General features: G+C 40.9%; 1 protein-coding gene across 3 annotated transcripts in view; it reads left to right on the top strand.

Annotated features, from left to right (window-relative positions):
* The window catches only part of spire1a (spire-type actin nucleation factor 1a), a 51,554-nt gene that overhangs the window by 4,583 nt on the left and 23,958 nt on the right, over positions 1–23,013 (top strand). For all 3 annotated transcript variants that reach the window (XM_072675977.1, XM_072675976.1, XM_072675975.1), the window contains exons 2-3: positions 1,371–1,405; positions 19,557–19,808. In XM_072675977.1, coding sequence (XP_072532078.1) covers positions 1,371–1,405; positions 19,557–19,808 — 287 coding nt within the window. The remainder of the gene's footprint in view (positions 1–1,370; positions 1,406–19,556; positions 19,809–23,013) is intronic.

Below are 23,013 nucleotides of genomic sequence, written 5' to 3'. Positions count from 1 at the left end.
ATATGATGTGTGTATGTGTGTGTTGGTGTTTAAAACTATTATCAAAAACTCTAAAAATATAGTACGTACACTGTACTGCAATACATCAGGTTTAGGCAGCATTATGCAAGAATTGGCATTTCTGGCTCCTGGGCTTCCACTACTGTAATTTGTGTCATTTGCGCTTTGAGCCACCCCTAAAGGACACACATACCTGGACAAGCTGAGAGATACAGAACCGCCACGGAAAGTGAAAGAAGCATGAGGACTGACGTGGTAAAACTTGGGTTATGCAGCTCTCATGAATGCTGTCCTGCCACTTCACCAAAGTTACATAGTGCAGTTAGTAGTGTGCTCAAAAATACATTTTGAGATGTCATTTGTCACAATAACTATCATTATATTGTCAGGCACTACCATACCTGGTTTGTCTAGTCAGTCCTTAGTAAAGTAAATCAGATAAGTTGCTGGTGGAACTGAACATCAGGACAATTGTAGAGAGGCTTTAAATGTGAGCATTATTTCTTCGTTTTAATTCTATGTATAGACGTCCAGATTTTAAAATCTGGACTGTTTCACATCTCTCAGCTTCTTCAGCTCTTTATTACCTTTAGTACTTTTTATTTTTTTAATTTATCCCCTACCCTATTTATTGTTTAGTGTAATTTTCCTTTAGTTTAATACTGTAAATAATCTGTGTTCTGTGTTTTTGTTACTTGTCATACGTGTTGCTCTCACCAAGACAAATTTCTTGTATGTGTAACATACTGAAATAAAGAGATTCTGATTCGTTGAAATCCACTATCTGTATTCTCTACATTTAGTCTGAGGCCCTTTTAAAAAATGTATCCAGGTGTTTTTAAAAATGTAGGTTTTTGTCTGCATTTTGGCCTCCTGTCAACACGGAAATGCTGTTGGTCACTAAGCTTTTTTTAGTGCTGTCTGTGGAAAGGGAAAACAGAGCTTTATTAAAATACATGTTTCTGGTTGAATCTAGAAGACCTCATTACTTCCTATATAGTGAACTACATAAGTCCTAAAACGTACATGCAGATAACACTAGATTTCAGATTCTCACATATGAATAATTGTAAATACTGGTCTATTACAAATATCTTATGCTTTAAAATTAGAATTGGGAAAAACATTGTTGTTGATGTTTTTTAAAACATCCGGATACGTGTGGACGGGGTCTGGGCTAGGAATGTTTAAAGTACTTTCACAAGCTCTCCTGACCCAAACCTGGCTGGACCAGTTTAGTTTTTCCTCCCCCAGTCAGGTTTTTGTGAATTCATGTATACCGTACCTGGTAGTCATACTGCAAAACTTTAATGTGTCTTAGAAATGCTGTTCTTCATTAAGCTCTTCTTGTTTTTTCTTTCTTTTTGCAGATAAATACAAAGGACTGCCTTCCTCATCAACAGAGGTGAGTCATGGAAATATTCCAGTGTTTTGTGTGTGGGTTTTTTTGTTTTTTTTTTTGGGTTGAAGAGCGAGACCGGTTTGCACTGTTAAGGAACAATCAGTCATGCTGATGATGTTGCTTGGTAAATCATTATCAGTTTTGATGCTGTTTGGGTAGAGTTGAGAGTGTCCCCAGGTCTGTGGAAGGAAGCAGTGCAAAAGGAGACACTTTGGAGACACTTTGTCCTGTTTTTTTGCATTTAAATTATGCTGTTTAATTATGAAACAGCTGCTTTCGGTAACATAAAACAACTGTTTGCTAACTTTGGTGTGTTTTGCTTTACTCCGCTTCATGATCTTATTTTCTAAACTACTCATAAAAGAATATTCAATTGAATTTAGTAGCTTATGACTGCTACCATAACAACAACCGGGTTTGGTTTTGCTTTATACCCAAAGTATCAAGGTCACAAATGTTCTTGATTCTTCATAATGAACCTTGTTTTATATATATTAGGGAAGCACTGATCCACCTTTTTCTGTTCTGATACCGATACTGATACATGAACTTTGTGCTTCGGATGATTCCTGATACAGATTCGATACCACTGTTGAATTCTCATTAATCATTACTTCAATAACTTTATAAAACATACTATAGCAAATGACGCAGATATAAATTAACCCGATTTCTGTGTATTAGTCACTAATAATGGACCTCAGCACAGTGCTGTCTGGGCTCAGGACTTTTATTCTGAAATTCGAAGTCTGTGAGACTAAAGAGGGGCGAGCAGCTCCTACTCTTCTTATATGGAAGACAAGCCAGATTACTTGCTGATAGTTAATGACAGGTCAGGGGTATTCTGACCCTGGGTTATGAAGCCTAGAAAACCGGCGAGAATCGGGTTTCGTGAATGGATCTGCCTTTTGAAGACTAATTACCTGATCCAGCTAATTTTGTCAGTATCGGGAACGATATCCGATCCTAGGATCGGATTGGTGCATCCCTAATAAATATATATAAAGGTGACATATTAGGCTATACCCCTTTTAAGCTAACACAGTTCCTTTAGGTCTTAATGAAATGTCTGTGACATGTTTAGGTCAAAATAACTCAAGGGTACATTAAAACAGGACCTTTTAAAACCTAAAAGTCTAAAGCAGCCCTGTATAGAGTGCCTGTTAATGAAATAATAATGAGCCACTGCTCACCCCTCCCCTTTTTCATTACTCCTCTCTTGGCTACATGAATTATTAGACTTTACTTCCAAGTATATTCTCTTTTGTTCTTGTGTGCACTCACTGGCTACTGTTTATTTCACCTTTGTGAAGTAAGCACTGAAAAAGTGAGTTTTTCATGTCCTCTTTAAAACTGGAAAATGAGACATGATCATTTCATTCAAACTTTTTGTTAGGTGTTCTCAAGCTTTTGATGATCGCCGTAGGGCTGCACACATGTGCTTGTGCAGATAAACTCTCTTCAGTGTGGAAGAACTTTATCATCTGTGCTGTGTCTGAGCCTGTTTAGCTGTGATCTGCAGAGCTCTGTGCTGACTCCTCCGTCAGCTGGAGCCTGACTTTGAGGGCGGAAAATTTGCCAGAGGGAATTAAAATGTTTGTTTGCTCGTCCCTTTTCAGCTGCGTCTGTGGCTGCCTAATTGTTTTACCTCACCCTTTCTTCGGCAGTCATCAGCAACCATTTGCCGTTGGTAGACTTGACAACTGGAATGAAATGTGCGTTCACAGCCTGGCTCAGAGATCGGAGTTTTGGTTCTTTGGGTCCATTCATTGCTCCTACCCGATTTGAGAAATGACTCAAGCTTTTCAGTAAACAGTGCACAAACGGGCATGGTTTCCTGAGCTTTTCACCAAGAAAAGCTGCTCAACCCAAACAGAACATGACACAGCATGCTTTATTCACTGTGATTCAGAGTATGAAGACTGAAATGGATGTAGAGAGGACACAGATGTACTGTCCCCATAAATCAGTTAAATGCATCGGCTATGATGTGCTGGAAATAATTAGAAAAATTCAGATTTCAAATTCATTTGTAGGATTTGAGCTCCCATTCAGCAAAACCTGGCACAGTAAACGCTGCAGTCAGGAGGCCTGTTTTGTGAAGCAACTCGTTTTCCTTTAAAGCAGTGCTCTAAAAAAATTATACTGTCAGAAAAAACAGCATCTTTTTATGGTACACTGACTTATATTAGGGGGAATGACGTCTTGTTCATTTCCACTCTGGGCCGAAACACTGCTACTACACTATGTTATTAGTCTTATTTGTGTAAAATCCTTCAATTTTACTTTACCGCTACAGTCCACATGCTTCTTTCATTTCAGATGCCGATTCTGTATCTCTCAGCTTCAAGTCTGTATTTCCACTAGTGTTTGATCTACAGGGTCTATTGCCTCAACACGGCTAAAATTTTTAACTGTCAAATATGGATCATATGATCTGATCGCCTCTCTGGGTTGGCTAAGCTAGAGGAATATTTGGGCTGATACCTGTACATAGCCGATTGATCCTTCCGTCTTTACTGTATGGCACAGTCAGCAAACGTAAGCTCTCCTGGCTAAATGTGTGATAGATTTGGAAAGCCCCCAGAAAGAACAGATGGGCCAATGCAGTACACAAACACACCCACCCACCTAAACCTTTCCATGCATATGTACTAAGATACTCAAAGAAATGTAGTGAGCTAAAAATCACACTGTTTCCTGATTTTAGTGTCTTTTGTTTTAGCAGAAATGGCATCTGTTGGTTAACGGTCAGTTGTCATGGCGTGTAGGAGGTTGAATCACACGGCCCTGTCCGCCTACTGCTCTCATCAGCTCTCTCTGCTGAGTACATGCAATGCAATGCCCGTGCTCACACTCCTCCTTAAGCGAGCACACACCCACCATTCCTTCACACCAACATGTACTGACATGTGACCACTTTCGATTGTTTAATGTTTGCTGAAACGGTCATGCATGGGGAGGTATGACTGCTCTGTGTTTGCTCTTAACTGTTTTACTGGATGTCTGTGTGTGCTCAGTATGATAAGGGCTTTGGGCCAAGGTGTCCTTCTCCTTAGACGCTCATCCCTGTTAGTAATGCGGTAATGAGAGAGGCTGTGTGTGTACTCTGTGTTTTTTGTCTGGCTGTGCATTTCCCTTGCTTTCTCTTTGACACTCAGACTCTCTCGCGCTCTCTCTCGGCTGTTAATCTGAGGTCTCATGTGATGGCACAGTGTGTTACCTCACCCTTAAGGCACTGTCTGAACCAGCGAGTGATGACTGAGTTAGCAGATAGCAGACATTTGATGCAGTAGTTTGGTATAATCACAGTTTTCTTGTTGCCTGTTTAGCTTCACAATGAAGATGCAGGTAACTTTGTGCAAGCTGCATGCATCACAGGCATCACACACTTGCCTTAAAGTATGCTGTTAAATAATGTCAGATAGACTTACTTAGTGGGGATTTTTGCATAGTAACATACTGGTATCTACACTATATAGACAAAATTATTGAGACAGCTGCTCATACATGGTTTTAAAAAATATATATTTTTCCTGCTTTAATTATAAGGGCTGTCCACAAACATTTGGCCATATAGTGTTTAAATAGTAAGTCTGCCACCATCACAAGATTTGCTTATGCCTTCTAGTAATGTGTAGTTCTGCTGTTGCCTGGTGTGATTCACCCTTTCCCTGCCCTGGCACCACCTCGCCTTTTGGTATTAATGTGCACAGAATAGAGAGAGCTGACCTACTTTCTCCATTAACTGCTTTTTATGATAGCTGGTGTCTAAAATGCTTTCTAAGTAGAAGAATGATCAATCACACTGGACGGCTGGCGTCCGTTCAGGGGCTTAATCTCAAAAGCTTTCAACTCGAACGAAATCAAAGGCAGAAATTTGTGAGTCTTCCAGACATTGAGTGAAATACTCTATTCATCTCAGTGTTGGCAACTGGCTAAAACCAAGCTGTGTCTGGAGAGCAGAAGAGCATACCTCACTGCAGGACACTCTCCCTTGTGGAATCATATGCAGCCATCTGACTTGAGGCCACACTGTTTTAAGCTAACATCATCCATCCTCTGCCTAGGAGATAAAAGAAGCAATCTGACCTCAGGTTGTGCAAGTGTCAGGAGCGCCAGACTTCTTCCCTATGGTGCCCAGACAAAGAGGATTAGACCTGAAGTTCAATTCAGTGGTTTAAGGTGGGATTAGCAGACTTCTTATTAGGAGTTTTAATGATTTTCTTCTTTCCCAGGTTGAAAGTATGTAGAACTGCCAAATAAACACCGGATTAAGGGTATTAACTTAAATTAACTTAAAGCAATGATTTGGTGAAATATTATATTTGTGTGAGCGGCGCAAAGGTGTTGGTCAGGTCACTGGGAGTTCATTTCCTGACGCGAATGGCCATGAGTGGTCTCCCTTTCCCCCTTTACTCAGCATAATGCTAACCAACATGGGTCATCTGTTAACTGATGTAGTGGAATTGGGCTGTTGGTGTTCTCTTCCAAACATGTTGAGCTATTCGTTTAAATTTTAGTATCAACGAAAAGCTTGGTGGTATACTTTGTGATAATGGTGACATCTCGGATCAGAACTTTTCAGAATACATCCATTGCCTGGGGCTAGAGCTAAAGATTAACTCATAGGTGGGTAGTAGACAAATCTATTGGAGTACTTGCCCACTTAACATGGATTTAGGCTATTGCATGATGCTAATTGGAAGAGCATAAGCTGTCATTCCTTGTTAGCTACCTTAAGCACCAGTCAAAACTAAATAATCAATCGTTTTAGCTGATTAACAGTGTTTGGAATAAGGGGGAAACTATACCTATGACTTTTGGCCGAAGCATCCCTCGCACTGTGCCTGTCGAAAGCAATACGAACAAACTGACCACCCTTCACCATTTAAGTCTGCCCCTTCGTTCCTGGCCTCTCTTCTCTGCCTGTGTGTGAGTGGTCAGGGTTAATAGGAGTTGTTTGTTTGCTGCAAGGTTGGTGTGTTGACCTCGTGGTTTAATCCTTGGAGGGTTGGTCTGGAACAGCACAAAGCCTGTTTCTTTCACTTTGGGTTTGAATCCCTCCTCAGCTGACTGTGTGTGTGCGCGAGAGGAAGGAAGGATGAGGTAAAGTGTAGAAGTATGCTGGGTCACACACAGTCCTGCGTGACGCACATAGACGTGCTGTGTACTTTTCATTCACATTTAGTACCGTGATAGCATTTTGTTCACATAATCACAGGGAAGCATAATCAGATCTGTTCATTTGATCAACACTGGGAGTTTGAGGCTGGAGCTTTGGCAAGAATTCTAAATTAGCCAAAGTGCTGCTGACCTACAACCAGCCAAGATCTTTGAAGCTTGATTTGCATTTGTATGGGAGTTTTTTTGGAGTGTGCTGCTGGTCAGCTGAGCTTTAATGTGAGTGATGTGTGTCAGAGAGTGTGTGATGTGAAGCAGCGGTGTGTGAAGGCCAATCTAAACCCTGGTGAATTCACCTTCATCGTTCACTGACCCTGACCTGCAGCCCCATCTCATTTAATGGGGCTTTCTAGAATTAATGAACTCCCATAACCCCATAACCACGGCCTACGTTACTATAGCTACAGGGCTGCCTGTCACCAGTATTCTGGCTCTTCGTTCACTGTAAGGCTGCACAATATGTTTCTCATAGTCATCGTCCCAATGTCGGTGTTTGCAGTATGGAAAGGAGCTCTACAACAGTTCAAATCCATCGTTTCTAGTTATTTGAATAAATGCTGAAGCAGCAGTAATTTTGCAGTCGTGGCCCGCTCCTGTAAATCATATGTACAGGGAAACACTGCCTAGTGTATGTAATTGTAGACTTCATGTGCGGGAACATTATTAAAGGCATGTGATACTGGTCTGCTTGTCAAAATATTGCGATAAATGAATGTGAAAACATTTCTTTAAATATTGTGATAAATTACATTTACTAAATCACCCACTCGTAGTGTATGTAATTGTAAATAAGAAGGAAGATTATCTGTCCAAATTATGTAATTTCTAATGTGATATCCGGAGCTAATCTGTTTCTATTTTTATGCAGGTGGAAACACAGTACAATATAATATATTTTATCAGTCAAATTTAAACCTTTGTCTGTTGCTGGTATTTTTATGCTGTACTCAGTTGATTATGTTCCTAGAAATGAGTCTTGTACACCCTGATTACTTCCCAATGCACAAGTTAAAGCTCATTAAGGAATAAAATAAGGATTGCTCTTCCATACATGAAAATAAACTTCCCCTTGATCTCCCCATCGAGGAAGTAACTTGCCCTTGAATTGAACAGGTTTGTGGAGGTCTGTGCAGGTTTGGCCAGCAGTCAGCCACATAAAGCTATCACATCCTTTCCCAGGAGACTTCCAGAGCTGGTGTCAATGAAGTGAGACGAATGGCTTTGGGTTTCGGAAGCCCTCCTTCCCCCTCTGAGAGGATGTCGCCAGTTTTATTGAGCCTGCTCCTCTGAGCTCTCTGCGGGGTTCCTGGCCTGCTTTGAGCATTAGCTTTTTTTTTACATTTATTTATTTATTCATTTATTCATTTATTTATTTATTTATTTATTTATTTATATATAAATACTGAAGAGAGGGAACACACACCCGGTCCATCCCCAGCCAGCAGTTTTGAAGAATGGCCCTGTTTATATGTTTGTGTAAACAGCTCTGTGTTGCTATTTTACATTAGGAAATGTATAGTTATTGGTTGCTTCAAGTGCTTGCAGTTGAAAATGTATGAGAAGTAATGAGCTTTTTATTCTACACAGTGTCAGGCAGTGTGTATTTGTATAGAAATGGACCTATCAGTGTTTTTAGGGCAAATACCGATTGGAGATTATCTTTCAACTGCAGGGCAGGAGGCTACATTGATCTTTCCAGGCAGGCTTCTATAATGTTCTGTGCATCGTCTCTCGACATGAAATATGCTTTACTTTTCAGAAACGACCACATTTAAAGCACTGTCGAAGTCTAAGCATGAGCTGAGATCCAAGTGGAAACACATCCGAAAAGGGCTGCTAATCTAGCTCTAAAAACTCATCACTTCGGACGTGTTTAGCTTTAGCTTTAGCTGACTGTTGCTGTTTTTGTATGGTTAGTGGTGTTTGTTAGCTCTACTGTGTTCTGATTCTTATTGATACTCACGTACTGGGCTGAGTAATGTACTCTGTGTGGTCCGGTTAGTGGTGTTAAACGTCTTTACTCTGCTTCCTCCTCGAGTCACATTTGTTTTTACACAAGCTATGTCTGTTCAGACTCTGACTGGGTTGGCTAACTGGAGAAATATCAGATTATTTTTAGCCAAAAAATGCGACCGGCCGATGCACAGCTTGCAAAATACCATTTTACCAAGTTATTGGTCACAGTGTTGTGTAAAAAAAAAAAAAAAGTCTGGAATTAAAATCTTCTGTGTGGATTTGTAAGGACCCTTGAGCAGTCTAAGTAAAACCATTAATGGAAAAAAATGAATGGAACTTTACTTGAGTTAGATTTTTCGGACACATCAAAGTGAAGTGCTGAGGCGTGTTACATCACCAGAGGGAAGTTCTGTGCCACTGGGTTATGTAAGGAGTGAAAGGTGCTGACGGAAGACCTTTCACCAGTGTCTTAATTCCAAAGCAACTGCTTTTCCAATCCTTTTTCACCTCAGATGCCTGAAGGAGCTTGGAGGATTCTGTGGAGATGAAGGAAACTTGGCTGTGGGACTGAAAAGAAGCTGTCCCCTCCGTGACACTTTCAGGGCTTCTGTTGGCCTTTCCTTTATGTGCCATGCAGTGAGTCATCCTCGTAGCGTTTGTCTGAGGGGGATGAGTGTCCGCTTCGCTGTAGTGGTCTGGATTCTGCCCAGGCTGTTACATAAAGCTGTCTCTCCCTCTTTCTCTGTCCCCCTCACAGCAATCACACTGTGTCCCAGTGCCAAGAGCTTATCTCAGTGTAGATCCTGATCCTGCACATCCCTGTCAAAATCTCTGCCCCGACTGGCAAACCACTGCGTAGCCTTAGCCACCCTCACTCTGACCGAAATAAACAGTGGAGGAGAAATAGACAGCTCATGTGAGCTTGGAGAACCAACCTGAGTCTGCAGGAGTTCGCGTCACCTAATGATTACTGTGGCTGTACTGATGGGTCAGTTTGGGGTTTATTTGTAATTGGATGGGGTAAAGTCAAGTATTTTTGAAGAACATTTAGATCTGCTGTTAGGGAGCTTCGTATCTATTCAGTCAGTCAGGTATTGTGCTCTCTATGCTTGCTAGCTTTGATGTTTCCTCAAACAGGACCAGTGGAGTCTGAGTGCAAAGTCACTTGGCTCCACTGGTACACGTGGTATCTATAGTTGAATGTTTATGGCTGCTCCCTGAATTCACCACTATATAGAGTTGGCAGAAAGGCTTGTAGTGTACCTTCTTTTTTACAGTGTGTATTAAGGGACATTAATTGCAATAAACCTCCAGAAAGATTACAGACCACCTTTTTATAATATATTTAGTAGATGTGATGAGGATCCAGTCAGATTAATCATCTTCATCCTCTTTCTTCTCAGCCTAAGGCTCCATGAAGTAGTGCCGGGCCTCAATATAGTTTTGGTGTTCTGAAGTCTTTCTGTGTATAATGATGCACAGTTCTGTCATTGTCCATCTCCATGTGGACAGAGAGGCTGCATTTCATCTGGCCAACTGTAGATAAGGGCATGGTTCTATTAAGGTAAAGGTAAAGGTGCACGTTTTTGTCACTGTACAGTGTACAGCGAAATGTGTCCTCCGCATTTAACCCATCTGGTAGTGAACACACTCACACACACACATGTGTTAGGGGCAGTGAGTACACACACACACACACCCAGAGCGGTGGGCAGCCAACTCCAGCGCCCGGGGAGCAGAGAGGGTAAAGGGCCTCTCTGCCCAACAGTGGCAGCTTGCCGAGCCCGGGAATCGAACCCACAACCCTGTTATCGATATCCCGGCGCTCTAACCGCTGAGCCACCACTATTAACTAAACTTACAATAAATGCTGAATGATTCTGAAATCCTGAAAAAACGCTGCTGTACCAACTATAAATATTTCATGCAGCAGTCCAAAATTGAGCTTCTTGGTATAATCCTGAAGGAGCTCCATGTTTCTATTTCTATTTTTTCTGACCTCCCCTCACACCTAAAACAGGTAGTCAGCATTTTTGAACCCTTGGGGCCCAGGCTCAGTTGTGTGAGAAGCAGAAAATGTGGACTATATGCCTCCCTTAAGGACCTTTTGAGAATGTGAGAATCTCTACTGTAGAAAAAGAAAAACAGATTACTGACCGACACAGTGCTGACATCCTCTCAGACAGGAAATCCCAGATCAGAATGTATTATTCAGTGCGATGCACTGACCTGATTAGGCCTGGGTACCAAAAAATTCTGTGCTTTTTATTTTATGGCACATTTTATTTAGAAATATATATAGAGAGACATAGATAGATATCTATGCATTTTCAAAATAACAAAAAAAAAAAGAGAGAGCAAACTTTCCTAAGCTAAGGTTTGGGCACCCTGCATGGTCAGTACTTAGTAACTCCCCATTTGGCAAGTATTGCCGCTTGCAAAGGCTTTTTGTAGCCAGCTAAGACTTTTGACTTTTCTTGGGGATTTTCGCCCATTCTTCCTTGCAAAAGGCTTCTAGTTCTGCAAGATTCTTGGGCTGCCTTGCATGCACTGCACTTTTTTAGGTCTATCTACAGACCTTTAATGAAGCGTGAGCCTTTTTGACGTAGTCCATTGTGGATTTTTAGGTGTGTTTAGGATCATTATCCTGCCGTAGAAGATAACCTTCTTTTATCCTCAGCTTTTTTACAGAAGCCATTCCTCCCTTTGCCAGTGAAATGTTCCCTGTGCCACTGGCTGCAGCACATGTACAAAGCATGATTAATCTGTCTCTGTGCATAACAGTTAGAAAGGTGTTCTTTTCAAGACATTCTGCAGCCTTTTTTTCTCAACATATCTTGGCCCATTGTAGCCTAAAGATTTTTATTCCCCACTCTAAAAATTGAAAAAAAAGTTCATTAATACACAATTATAAATTAATTAATAACAATAATAATAACAACAATAATACACAAATATTGCTTAAAATACATGCAAAGCCAGCTTATGCTGCATTTCCAGGCAGCCGACAGCAAGCTAACAAGCGCCTATGCCAGCCAACATTGTTTAGGAGTGTTGAGAAGGAAGAGTTCTATCTACCCACCTGAAGAGAGCACAGCTAATTGTGCTCTCTCATACCTCAGCTGCTAATGGCAAAGCAGCATGGCTCAGAATTTTACAGTGGTGGCGGATTACATGCCGAGCTACTCTGAGCCCCCTTTAAACCACATTTGAACAATTTTGAACATATGCTAAAATAAATGGGTATAAAACCGTTTTAATTACTGTGTATCTATGTTTATGTACTTTCCTGCCTCGGAATGCTGGTATCAGATCAGTGCCCAGAAATGGCACTATCCTGAGGTATCGAAGAAAGGTGGACTGGTGCAAGTCTAATTCATGTGCAGATTTTCAGTGCGTTTTTTTTTTTTTTTTTTTTTTTTTTTTTTTTTTTTTTTTTTCTTTCTTGCTAAGTAGAATATTGCTTTTATGCGTGCACTTGTGTATCAGATTCACCCATGCGTCATGGGCTCGTGCTCTTGGCCCCATCACAACTGGATTTTTCTCTGGGCAGCTGACTGCGGCCAACCGCTGCTCGAAGGCGTTGGCATGTTAACTTAATAGTGGAAGCAGAGCAATACACAGAGGTGGTAGCATCACTGTTTGCGTGTCCTTAAGTGCATGAGTGAGTGAGAGCGTCACTGCTAGCCCAATCTGTACCCTTCGCCTGTGGGTTGGCTGGAGTGTGCTGTGTAATTAAGGGTCTCCCTTTCGCCGAAGTGGAGTTTAAAGAACTACAGCTGGTGTGAGCTGGACTTCATTAAAGTCTGACGCTGCGTGGGGCAAAGATTGGAACAACTGCTTTGTGTGCCAGAGCTTGCGTGATTAGCATTTTGTATGGTTTATTTGTATGTGTTTAGTTAATACTTTCCAGAGGAATTGCTTTAGTTATTTTTGGAAACAAGATGGGTGGAAATTGCTTGAGATAAGTTAGTTCCAAGCATTTAGATCATCATTCAGCCTCATGACCAGGCCAGGACAAATGATTAACTGGAAATCCAACCAGCTTCTCCATGTCAGAAGATTATGTAAAAAAAAAAAAAAAAAGAAAATCAGTTTGAATGGCTCATCTCCGTATGATGCTGAGAGGCGGTGGAGGAAGCAGAGTTCCACAGTGCCTCCGAGCAGTGATGTCATGTGAACAGCTCAGAGAAGCTTCTGTGTGTGTGCATTGTATTGTGAAGTGTGAGAGACAGTGCTAGGTCGGAGGAAAACAACTGCCTCATACTGTCCATATGGGAGGAGTATGAACAGGGTAATGTTTGAATGTTTTAATGAATTATCGTTCAGTTATATGGTGCATTAAAATTCTTTGCTTTGCATATCCTAGGTGAGGAAACCGAGGACCTGGGTATCAATCCCACAACTGCGAGCATTAAACCACAGCTCTAACCTTTAAACCAAAACTGTGTTCCCTTCACGTATCCTACCTTAAAAGACCAGGGTCAAACATGCTGCGGCGCCTTTTAAGTTTAAGGGCCTTACTCAAGTGCCCAACAGTGGCGACTTGGTGGACCCGGGTAGTAAACCCACAACCCTGTGAGCATTAAACCTAACCACTGAGTCACATCTGCCCCACCACTGATGTTGAATGGTGGATGGATGGATGGATTAATGATGGTGCTATTCATGGCCCTGTAATCACGAATCAGTATCACGATTAATGAGTGTATAGGTGAGTGTGTATATGAGTATAGGTTGGCGTGTATTTCCACACATGGATAGAATAGAATTGGATAGTATACAACCTCAGAGCGGTATAAACATCAAGTTGGACCTGGATTGATCTTAAAACAGCCGATACTTGCTCCATTAAATTATGGATTGGCCCCAAACACGACCCACTGAATTGGTTCAGGATATCCCTAGTGGCGTGATCAGTGTGAAATGTCTCGCTTTTGTTTTTAGGTTTTAGCATTCACACAGGCCCAAGCAGCACAACGGAGGGTCCCAGATCCATCCCGGTAATGGTGTGGAATCTGCAGAATAGGCATGATGCCTGTGTTATCCAAAACACAGTAAATTAAGCTAATCACTGTTACAAAACCCACTTTTGTAAGTCGCTCTGGATAAGAGCGTCTGCTAAATGCCATAAATATAAATGTAAAATGTAAATGAAACATGATTTGGGGGGGTGGTGGTATGAAACAAGCATATATATAATCATATAAAATATAAAATCTTGTTTCATAGCTTAATTTACTGTGTTTTGGATATATATATATATATATATATATATATATATATATATATATATATATATATATATATATATATAAACGCATATGGTGTTTGAGCTATGGAGTAGTCCAGGGGGTCTCAATAAACACTAAGTGACAACCCAGTGTTCCTGCATTTATAATCTTGACTCAACCAAGTTCCTTGGTCAGAGGAGATGGTCAGAGTTGTTTTCATCCTATCGTGTCAGTTCAGTTCCACATGGTCAGGCTTTCTTTCTTTCCCCTCCTCCTTCTCTCGCTCTTTCTCTCGTCCTCTGCCCTGCCCTCATTCCTCCTGAGTCACAAGCCCCTAAATGAGATTGTGATGTGTAATTGGAGAGAAAAGTCCTGTTTTCTGCAGCTCGCTTTTGCATGTCCACTGGGACAGAGTGTTCTTTCTCAGCCGTTGCCTGTACTTCATCCAATTTACGTAGGTCCTCTAGTGTGCAACGCTTCAGACCACTCAATCTAGCACTTCTGCAAATAACCTGAGCTACTGCATTGGGAATAGCTTGTCTTACTTACTCCTTTGTGTGGCTGTTTGAATGAACCGGTTTGCCTAATAGACATACCATTAGTGTGATTAAGGAACTAGTACACTTAATCAGCCTCTGTTTGTTTATCCACCTATGTTTGGAAGTTGCTTGTTGCAGGAGTGATCGCTTTGTCAGTAGTGATGATCACATATAGGAACCAGGCCCCCCTCCATGAAAACGGGATTATTTACATTTACATTTATGCCATTTTGCTGACGCTCTAATCCAGAGCGACTTACAAGGTTACTTGTATTACAGAGGAGGGCCAATGTAGTGTTAGGAGTCTTGCCCAAGGACTCTTATTGGTGTAGTGCAGCGTAGTCACCCAGACCAGGAATCGAAGCCCAATCTCCCACATGGTGTGATTGCTCATTGGCAGGTTGTGGTGTTATCTGTTGCGCCACACCAACCACATTATTATTATTATTAAACATATTATTAAACTAAGAGTGAAAAATGAAATGCACTAGCATCATTTGCTGAATGTATGCTAGGGAGCTGCTGGGAGACAACTAATTAGCAATTTGTGCTAATGCAATCTGCAGTTTTCTGCATTTGTGCTTGTTTTAGTACCTGGAGATAAAAAGCACAGCTTGTCCAGGTTGGCTGTGGTGGTCTCCAGGTTTCCAGACTGCTGTGAGCCAAAGCTGTTCATGTGGCCTTTTGTCATTGTGACTGTGGAATCAGGTGCTTTTGTTGCCTCACTGTGGGAAAATGAGCCTGAGCCTCAGCCTCTGTGGCCTTCTGTGGATCTTTGTCTCCTGTTTGGCACAAGCAAAGGCCTGTCTGTGTCCAGTAGGGGCTGTTCTCTTGAGATGCTGTCGTTAATCGTGTTTTCTATTAGTTAATGACCAGGATTAAAGGAATACTCCCAATGTTTTTTGACCTAATCTCTGTCCGCCACATCTGCAGCACACAGTCGATTACCGCAGACTGTAATTCCCCTGTAGTTAGTAAAAGTGGGCAGGCACTGAACGAAATTCGGACAGTTTTCAGCTGCATTAGAAAACATGTACTCGTACTTTAACTGGTTTAATCAATCAACTCAGGCAAATGGGTTAATCACTGGGAGTTAAAGTAGTAGATTTTCTTCATATTAATAATACAATCAACCCTTCAAGCTAGTGTTAACGCTGTGTCATCTCTCTCTCACATGCAATGCAACCAAATACCTGTGTGTATGTGCTCTTAAGCTATCTTACTCCAATCCAGATGCATCTCCTCTTGCTACGGGTGTGGAGTAGATTTAACCACATTGGTGATATGTCTGGGACCTTGACATCGTCACACCCGATTTTTACCATTTCTAGTTTGTGAGATTTCCAATGTCATAATGGCCACATTATGTGTAGCATCTTATAGACATAAATAGGGACAAGTGATGCCTATAATAGTTACATACTTAGTAACATTTGAATGGAAGATGGATGTAGTGTGGATGCATTTTGTGTTTGTGAACACAGCTGTGCATTAATATAGTAACACAAAGTCCATTTTCAGGCACTGTGCTTAATCAAAAATATATTGTATCAGAACCAGTGTCTTGTAAATGTTGTGTATTGTTACATCGCTAATTCAACATATACTTATATAATTTTTTTTGCAATAACTTGAAAATGTTAAAGTGAAGGGCAGGTAAGAAGAGGGCTGGAGGCTGCTTGTCTTGGCAGGCACACAGTCAGCCGTGTAGACATCTGCACATGGGCTGTCTTTATAGTAGCTGTCGGGGCCCATTCAGCCGTTCAGCTGTTGTGCTTTACAGTGGTCTATTGCACTGAGGTGGATTAGATTACATAACATTAAGACGCTTATGATATTTATTTTTATCGTGAATGGGATTAACGTTTGGAACACGAGAGTTGATGTACACCACATTCAACCAGTGATTCCCAGGAAGCAGCACTGCAGGATCAATATTTGAGGGAGATCAGCTAGACCTGTTTGGATCTGTAAGATGTTTCAGTTTGTCATAGGTGGTGTGAAGGGAGGGATATTTCTTCTTTTGCATACTGCTGGAGTCCTTAGCCTTTGACTCCTTCACATATACACAATGTTCAGCAGGCCTACGCCCTGGTGCCTGCTGCCCTGGCCTAGCCTCACCTGTTTGGCTACTCCCTTTAATAACAAAAATTGCACAGGCTTTTGTCTCGTGGCAGTGATAATGCAATCCAGGCATATCCTGTGCTCTAAGCTATTCAGTTCTTTTAAACTGTTACTTGTCCTATTGCAGCACACCTTTTAGATTACTGGGTAAAGGAGTGAGGACAAATCTATAATCCATGTTTGCCCCAGGTCTGAAATTCAAGCCATTGACACTGTGCAGTGTTCCTGAAAAACTGGCTTGCTTTTGGAACTCATCAGGGCATCAGAATGGATGTTAATGGAATGTTAAAAAGGAAGTTGTCTAAAAGGTGCGTGATTTGTGTTGAGTAGTGGAAAAACATCTCGTACTTTCTCACACTGCCTAATTTTGTATTTGTGGCCTTGCTGTTGCAACTACTTTATGCTATTTCTTTCCTCTACAGGAAACAAACTTATTTTACTGTAATGATTGCTCTAATTATGGCTGATTTTTTTTTTTTTTTTGTCCTCATATAAATGACAAGCAGGCATTAAAAAAAGCAAACAAGACCAACACAGACGCACTGTAAAGACGGATAGTAAAATCGGACAGACAGACATACAGTTCATATGTTACAAACTGTGAAAATGGACAGTAAAAAGAAACAAATAAATAAAATAAATAAACAAATAAAAAATAATTTAAAAAGGCAGGATGGAGAGTAAAAAGAGTCAGACGGATGGAGAGTAAAAAGAGACGGACAGACAGACAGACAGTAAAAACTATAAGGGACAGACAGACAGTACATAATAAGCATTAATAGTAATACGTTTTTAAAAACACAGACAAAACGAGAGACGACAGTTTTTCCACTTTCAGAAGAAAGACGTTTCAGGAAGTCAACAACAGAATGTTCCTGAAGTTTTAAGTCTGCTTGCTTTTCTAATTCAGTATGCACTTCAGGAACAGACAGAGGTGTAAAATGGGCGATACACTACATTTAAGGGGATAAAGTTATCTAGAAAAAAATATACACACAGTTTATAGTTTCCTGCTCCCAACACACTGACCCGACTGATCAGCTAAATAACAAGGCCTTTCTGAGTCTACACTTCTGTGTGTTTGATCAGGCAAACACTAAAGTAAGCAGGACACAGTGCTTCAGTACCAGGGTTAAAACCAATGCACTAAACGATACCAATGAACGTGAATAGGCTCACACATACGCTAAAGAGATCCGGGCTACCACCATTGAACATCAAAAACCCTAGTGATGAGTGATGGTCCTAATGGTAATGCTAAATGATTGTATGTGTATGTGTGTTCTTGGCTAATGAACTTTTACTTTTAATTTCTGAGGAGCGCTCACTTCACCTCACATGAACTGTTTTTTACCACAATTGTATTACCTGTGACTGATTTTCTTGTTGCCTGGGGAAGTCACATCACTGCTCTACTCTGTGTCCTGTTTGTGTATGTGTGTGTGTGCGCACCGGCTTTGCTGTGTTTTGGTGTGACCACTTTTATACTGTAAATAGCCTTGAGGCCTGAGCTCACCCGGAGATTGAAATGAGTTAGTAAGAGCAGTCTGATGACTACTTGAAGGCTCATAATGATAACAGAGGACAGCTTTGTGTCCACAGAAGCAGTCAGGCAAGGGTCTAGCAGATGTAGGGACATAGGAGATCTGACCCCCACACTTTATCACACATTGCATGTGCAAAGCCTGGATAGAGATTGACTTACTGGTCGAATGGATAAAGTGATCTCCTGATTAGGGCAGTGTTTATCAAGGTAACACGTGTGTATGTGTCAGTACATGTAGAGTTTATTCGTTTTTGTAAAATCTCATCCTCAGCTTCCACAGCGATCTGTCCAATCATCTCATCATGCTAATCTGAAGCTGCGGTATGAAGTCGACCCTGTGCTGAAGACGACAGAGCGCCAGTCCTCAGAATTAGAATTAGTTCTGCAGACTTTGCACACTGTATGATTAGGTTTAGCTGTTTGAAATAGTTTGTTGGTGTGTTGATGTGTTTCAGAGTTTTATTTGAACAAAATCAGTCATTGATCAGTTTATTGATAGATTGTGTCTGTGTCTCAGTTGAGAGGTAATAAGGAAAAAGCAGGGAGCGACAGTGAATGGTGTAAGACAGGAATTATTTTCCTTATCCTCTTTTAGGCCACATGCACACATGAATTTATGTGTATGTGTGTGTGTATATACACTTGCATGCAGTCAGTTCTTGAAGGTTACAAATTGTGATGGCTAGACGACTGGGTCAGAACAGCTCCAAAACGTCATGCAGTGGTCAGTATCTACCAAATGTGCTTCAAGAAAGTAACCACCTATGAACTGGCAACAGGGTCTAAGGGCACCTAAGGCTCTTTAATGCGAGCAATGGTGGCCCCACCTCAGAACTTACAGGACCTAAAGGATCTGCTGCCTTGGTGCCAGAAAACACAAGACTCCTTCAGAGATCTTGTGGAGTCCATGCCTCGTATGGTCAGATTTGTCGTGGCAGCACAAGGGGCCTTCTCAGTATTAGGCAATGGGTGTTAATGCTATGGCTGATGCAGCAACGCAATTCCTATCTTTATGTTGGATGTTGTGGTCAAATATTGTGTTGATGTACCACATTTTTCAGTGTATTAGTGTTAGTATTAACCCACATTGCATTGGGGAGGGGGGGTGGTGGTAAGCTGCTTATGCACCAACAGTGTCCCTCTCACAGGCACATGAGGCACTGATGAGATGGATGTGCAGGTGGACTTACCAGTTATGTATGTTTGTTAGATTAGACATGGGATAATTTAACCAGGTTATTGTTTCTACATCTGAATTTGTAATTACATCTGGCTGATAAAGACCCTATCACAGAGGTAATGATCAGTGCTATTTTAGGATATGAGCTCTGTGTGCTGCTCTATGTTCATTGTAGAAATAATTTGTTGTTTCTGTTGTTTCTCTATTTTGGCATGTCAATTCTCTGACTCAAAGCTTTTTAATGTAAACATAACTGTATTTGAATTGTCTATTTCAGCACATGTCTGTGTACTTTACTGTGTACGTTTTTCATTGTTTCTAAAAGAATCACACATATTATTACACATATTTAAAATATATATGTGTGTGTTTATGTATGTGTTTGTTGTAGGTGATCGAGTCTCTGGGCATTATGATCTACAAGGCCCTGGATTATGGCCTGAAGGAGAATGAGGAGCGGGAGCTCAGTCCTCCTCTGGAGCAACTCATTGACCTCATGACCAACATGGCTGACACAGAGACAGACCCCTGCCCTGACGAGGGCTACGAAGCCACGGAGGAGGAGGATGAGGGGGAGGAAGATGAGGGGGAGGATGAGCAGGCGGAGATTTCCAATATACGTGGCTACCGTGACATCATAACGGTAAGGGGTATTTCAGTTAGCAGCTGGGGATGGCTATGGCTGCAGGATTCTTGTGAAGATGTGCCTATGTGGTTTATTTAGCATGCAGTTTGCATGTTAATTGGAGGCTATAAGCTTCCATTACTTCCATTACTATGCTATTTCAGTGTAGCACTAAAGCGCTTGGGCCTGCAAATATGAATTATATATGCATAAAAATATGTATAGTATGTTATTTTAATTATGTTTAGGATAAGAAGAAATGGAAACAGCTTTCAGCCATTAACGAAGATGGTACCCAATCAGTGACAGGCCCGCCAAACTGCTGCAAATGTTGTAATTGGGTTGTGCTGCTCTGAAATGGAGAATTCTGTGTGCAGAACCGAATGACAAAATTTATTTGAGAATTCTCTGAAGCATTTGTGTCTCTGAAGCGAATTCCTCCCTTCCCTTTAATGTAAACGCCGCTTTCGTCAGAGTTCTCTCTCATCTCCTGTTCATTAAATCAACTCCTTCAGGCCGACTCCTTCTCAGCTTTTCTACTGAGACCCAGCATTGAGTTTTTACCAGGTGCTAGTTATTTCTGTGCTGAAATAAGAACCGTCAACAGCAGCTGTGGCTTTAAGCTGTTTACTAATCAACCACACAGCAAAATGGAAAACGGCTGCTCTGTGTTATGTACACAGCCTAATAGTACAGGGCTTCAGCCATGTCTCCATGTGAGCTGAGCTGCTCTGGAATGGAATTAGCATCCAGTAAGCGGCGTAACGGTCAAGCCAGGTCAGAACAGCTGCAGAATAGAGGTGCAGCGTAAGGGACTGGTTAGATAACTCTGTCTGTGCCTTCATGCCTTATTTTCGACCTTTGTCGCAGAGGTCCGGGGAGATGGGGCCGGCTCAGAGAAATCGAATGATACGGCAGTCTGATTCTCCTAATTGAACTCCTATCTTTTCTTCCACAGAGCTGAAGTGCCAGAGGAATTTTTTTTTGGGTGGGTGGGTGGGTGCATCTGGGGTGAAGGATAACTCTTTGAGGTATGAAGCTCAGTGGTTGTCTGAGTGCGCTTATGTGGAATGAGGCAAAAGAAAATGCTGCATGCTGCCGGGGACTGAGCTTCAATCCTTATTGTGTGTCGTTTTCTTTGACTCCATACCTTGCATAATCACGCATACAATCTGTACAGATGTCTCTACTCTGCTGGTACATTTTGTCCAGAAATGCCAAAATTTAAAAACCAAAAAACCTGGATCTAGGGCTTGGATCCATAAACGTCATAATGCATTCGTGTCTCCAGTCAATACTCTTTTTTTTTTTTTTTTTTTTTTTTTTTTTTTTTTTTCTTTCTTCCTTTTATTAGAGCATTTAACATGATGCAAGTACACTACATGAAATAAAAACTGTGCTTTGTGTCTGAATTAATGCAGTAGCCACAAGCTAAACATGCTAAAAGCAACACAACACACAATTTGGATGATGCTGTTATCCAGAGCGACTTACCTTAAAAGTGACTTACTTAAAAGTCAATTATTCTTTAAAATGAGGTAATTACATTATTATGATCTTATAGTATCCGTATATCAGTGGCATGAGATGGTTTTAAAATGAACAAAATATTGTTCAAATGGTAATCATGACAAGCCTTGTTGTATTATGACCTCCCTAACTACTGTTTCCTTTATGACTTAAAATATATAAAAAATAAAAAATAACATTTAAAAACCAATTACATTGGTTAAATAATTATTATAGGTCAGTATGTAACTATAATACTGTAATCATTTTAAAGAGTAATAAATTAAAACATTTTAATTAATAAGTAGCATAGCATATTATATTGTATCACAATGTAGTGGGTAACAACACTGCCGTCCCCATGGCAGACCAGGGTTTGATTCTTGTTACTAAAGGTTCTGACAATTCACATGAAATACTTCAAAAATCATGACGTAAGATGTATGTCCAAAACAAAATCACACCATAACAAATAGTCTCATTGTCCAACCCCAATGCACACGTAATGCATTTCTGGTTAAGCACTAGAATAGTTCTGACTGGAAGAAGAACAGGTTTTAAAGGTTGTTTGCATTTTTTTTAAATGCCATTGTTGCTATTTCCTCAGAGTAGAGATGATTCCTCAGCTGACAGCCATTCCTGAATAGGGCAGAGCACAGCTAGGTGTGTGGGGGGGGAATGCCATTGAGCCGGTTGGAGGTGTTGGTAGTAAGCCTAAATTAACATCATGGCTCCATCATTGCCCCATGTTTTCATGCTTTTAAGGTAATGACCTTTGCATAAAATCTGTGTTTAGACCTGCCGGTTGTTCAAGCTTTGGGTTGGGTTACCACAAGAATGTACTTAGCGAAATAGCCGTCTATGTGTCTGAACGAATATCCATGTGCTCATCAGACATAGTCACACGATGACTGTCTTGAAACTGATTTGCTGGACATGGTTTTTAGACCTAAAGTAAAGATAATCCTTGTTCAGGACGAGGTAATTGGAACCTTTTTAAATGCATGTACCTTCCTTGTGTAGGCAGTGCTGTTTTGTGAAACTGTGTTCTCAACAATGCTGCTTATTTGCGGTGGCTACGGCAGTTCCAAAAGACCAGCGTACTAATATTTCAACACTTAATGCTATTAAGAGATTGTTTTCCCCACTTATCACTGATTACTATATAGCTAGACAGATCGGTACAACTACTGAGGCCTTCTGACCTTAATAAGGCTGCTGTGAATTGAGTCCAAAATGTCTAGAATAGTCCTTTATTTACTCTTCACATTTAATGTCCAGATCATACAATTATTAATCATTCAGTTATTCATCTACCACCATCTCTGTGCAACTCTCAACAGTTGCCGCTAACAGTTAAGCTTGTTTTTGTTTAGGCCAGAAGTCCTAACTGTGAAATCTCAGCATGCCACTTTGTTTTTGCCACCACAGTATTTTTATAGTATTTATGTGTGCCAGGATGCACAATCAAAACAATCCAAAATGAGCCCTTTAAATATATTACCTCTACATTAAACATGCTTAAAATGTTTATCATCAATTTATTTTCCATTTGTATGTTTAGAAATATGCATTTTTCTTTGTTGAAAATGTCCATTTTAAGGAAGGCTCTAAAAGTGCTGTGTCAGATCACTTATGGATGTACTTATGCATTCACTCAAGTTTACTTAAGTTCCTAGATGGCCACCATAATTTGATGTTAAGTGACGCTGAT

The sequence above is a fragment of the Salminus brasiliensis genome, chromosome 3 (genome assembly GCF_030463535.1).
Source record: "Salminus brasiliensis chromosome 3, fSalBra1.hap2, whole genome shotgun sequence".
Lineage (NCBI taxonomy): Eukaryota > Metazoa > Chordata > Actinopteri > Characiformes > Bryconidae > Salminus > Salminus brasiliensis.
Note: the sequence above shows the minus strand (reverse complement) of the source record. Positions and strands in the feature narration are given on the sequence as shown.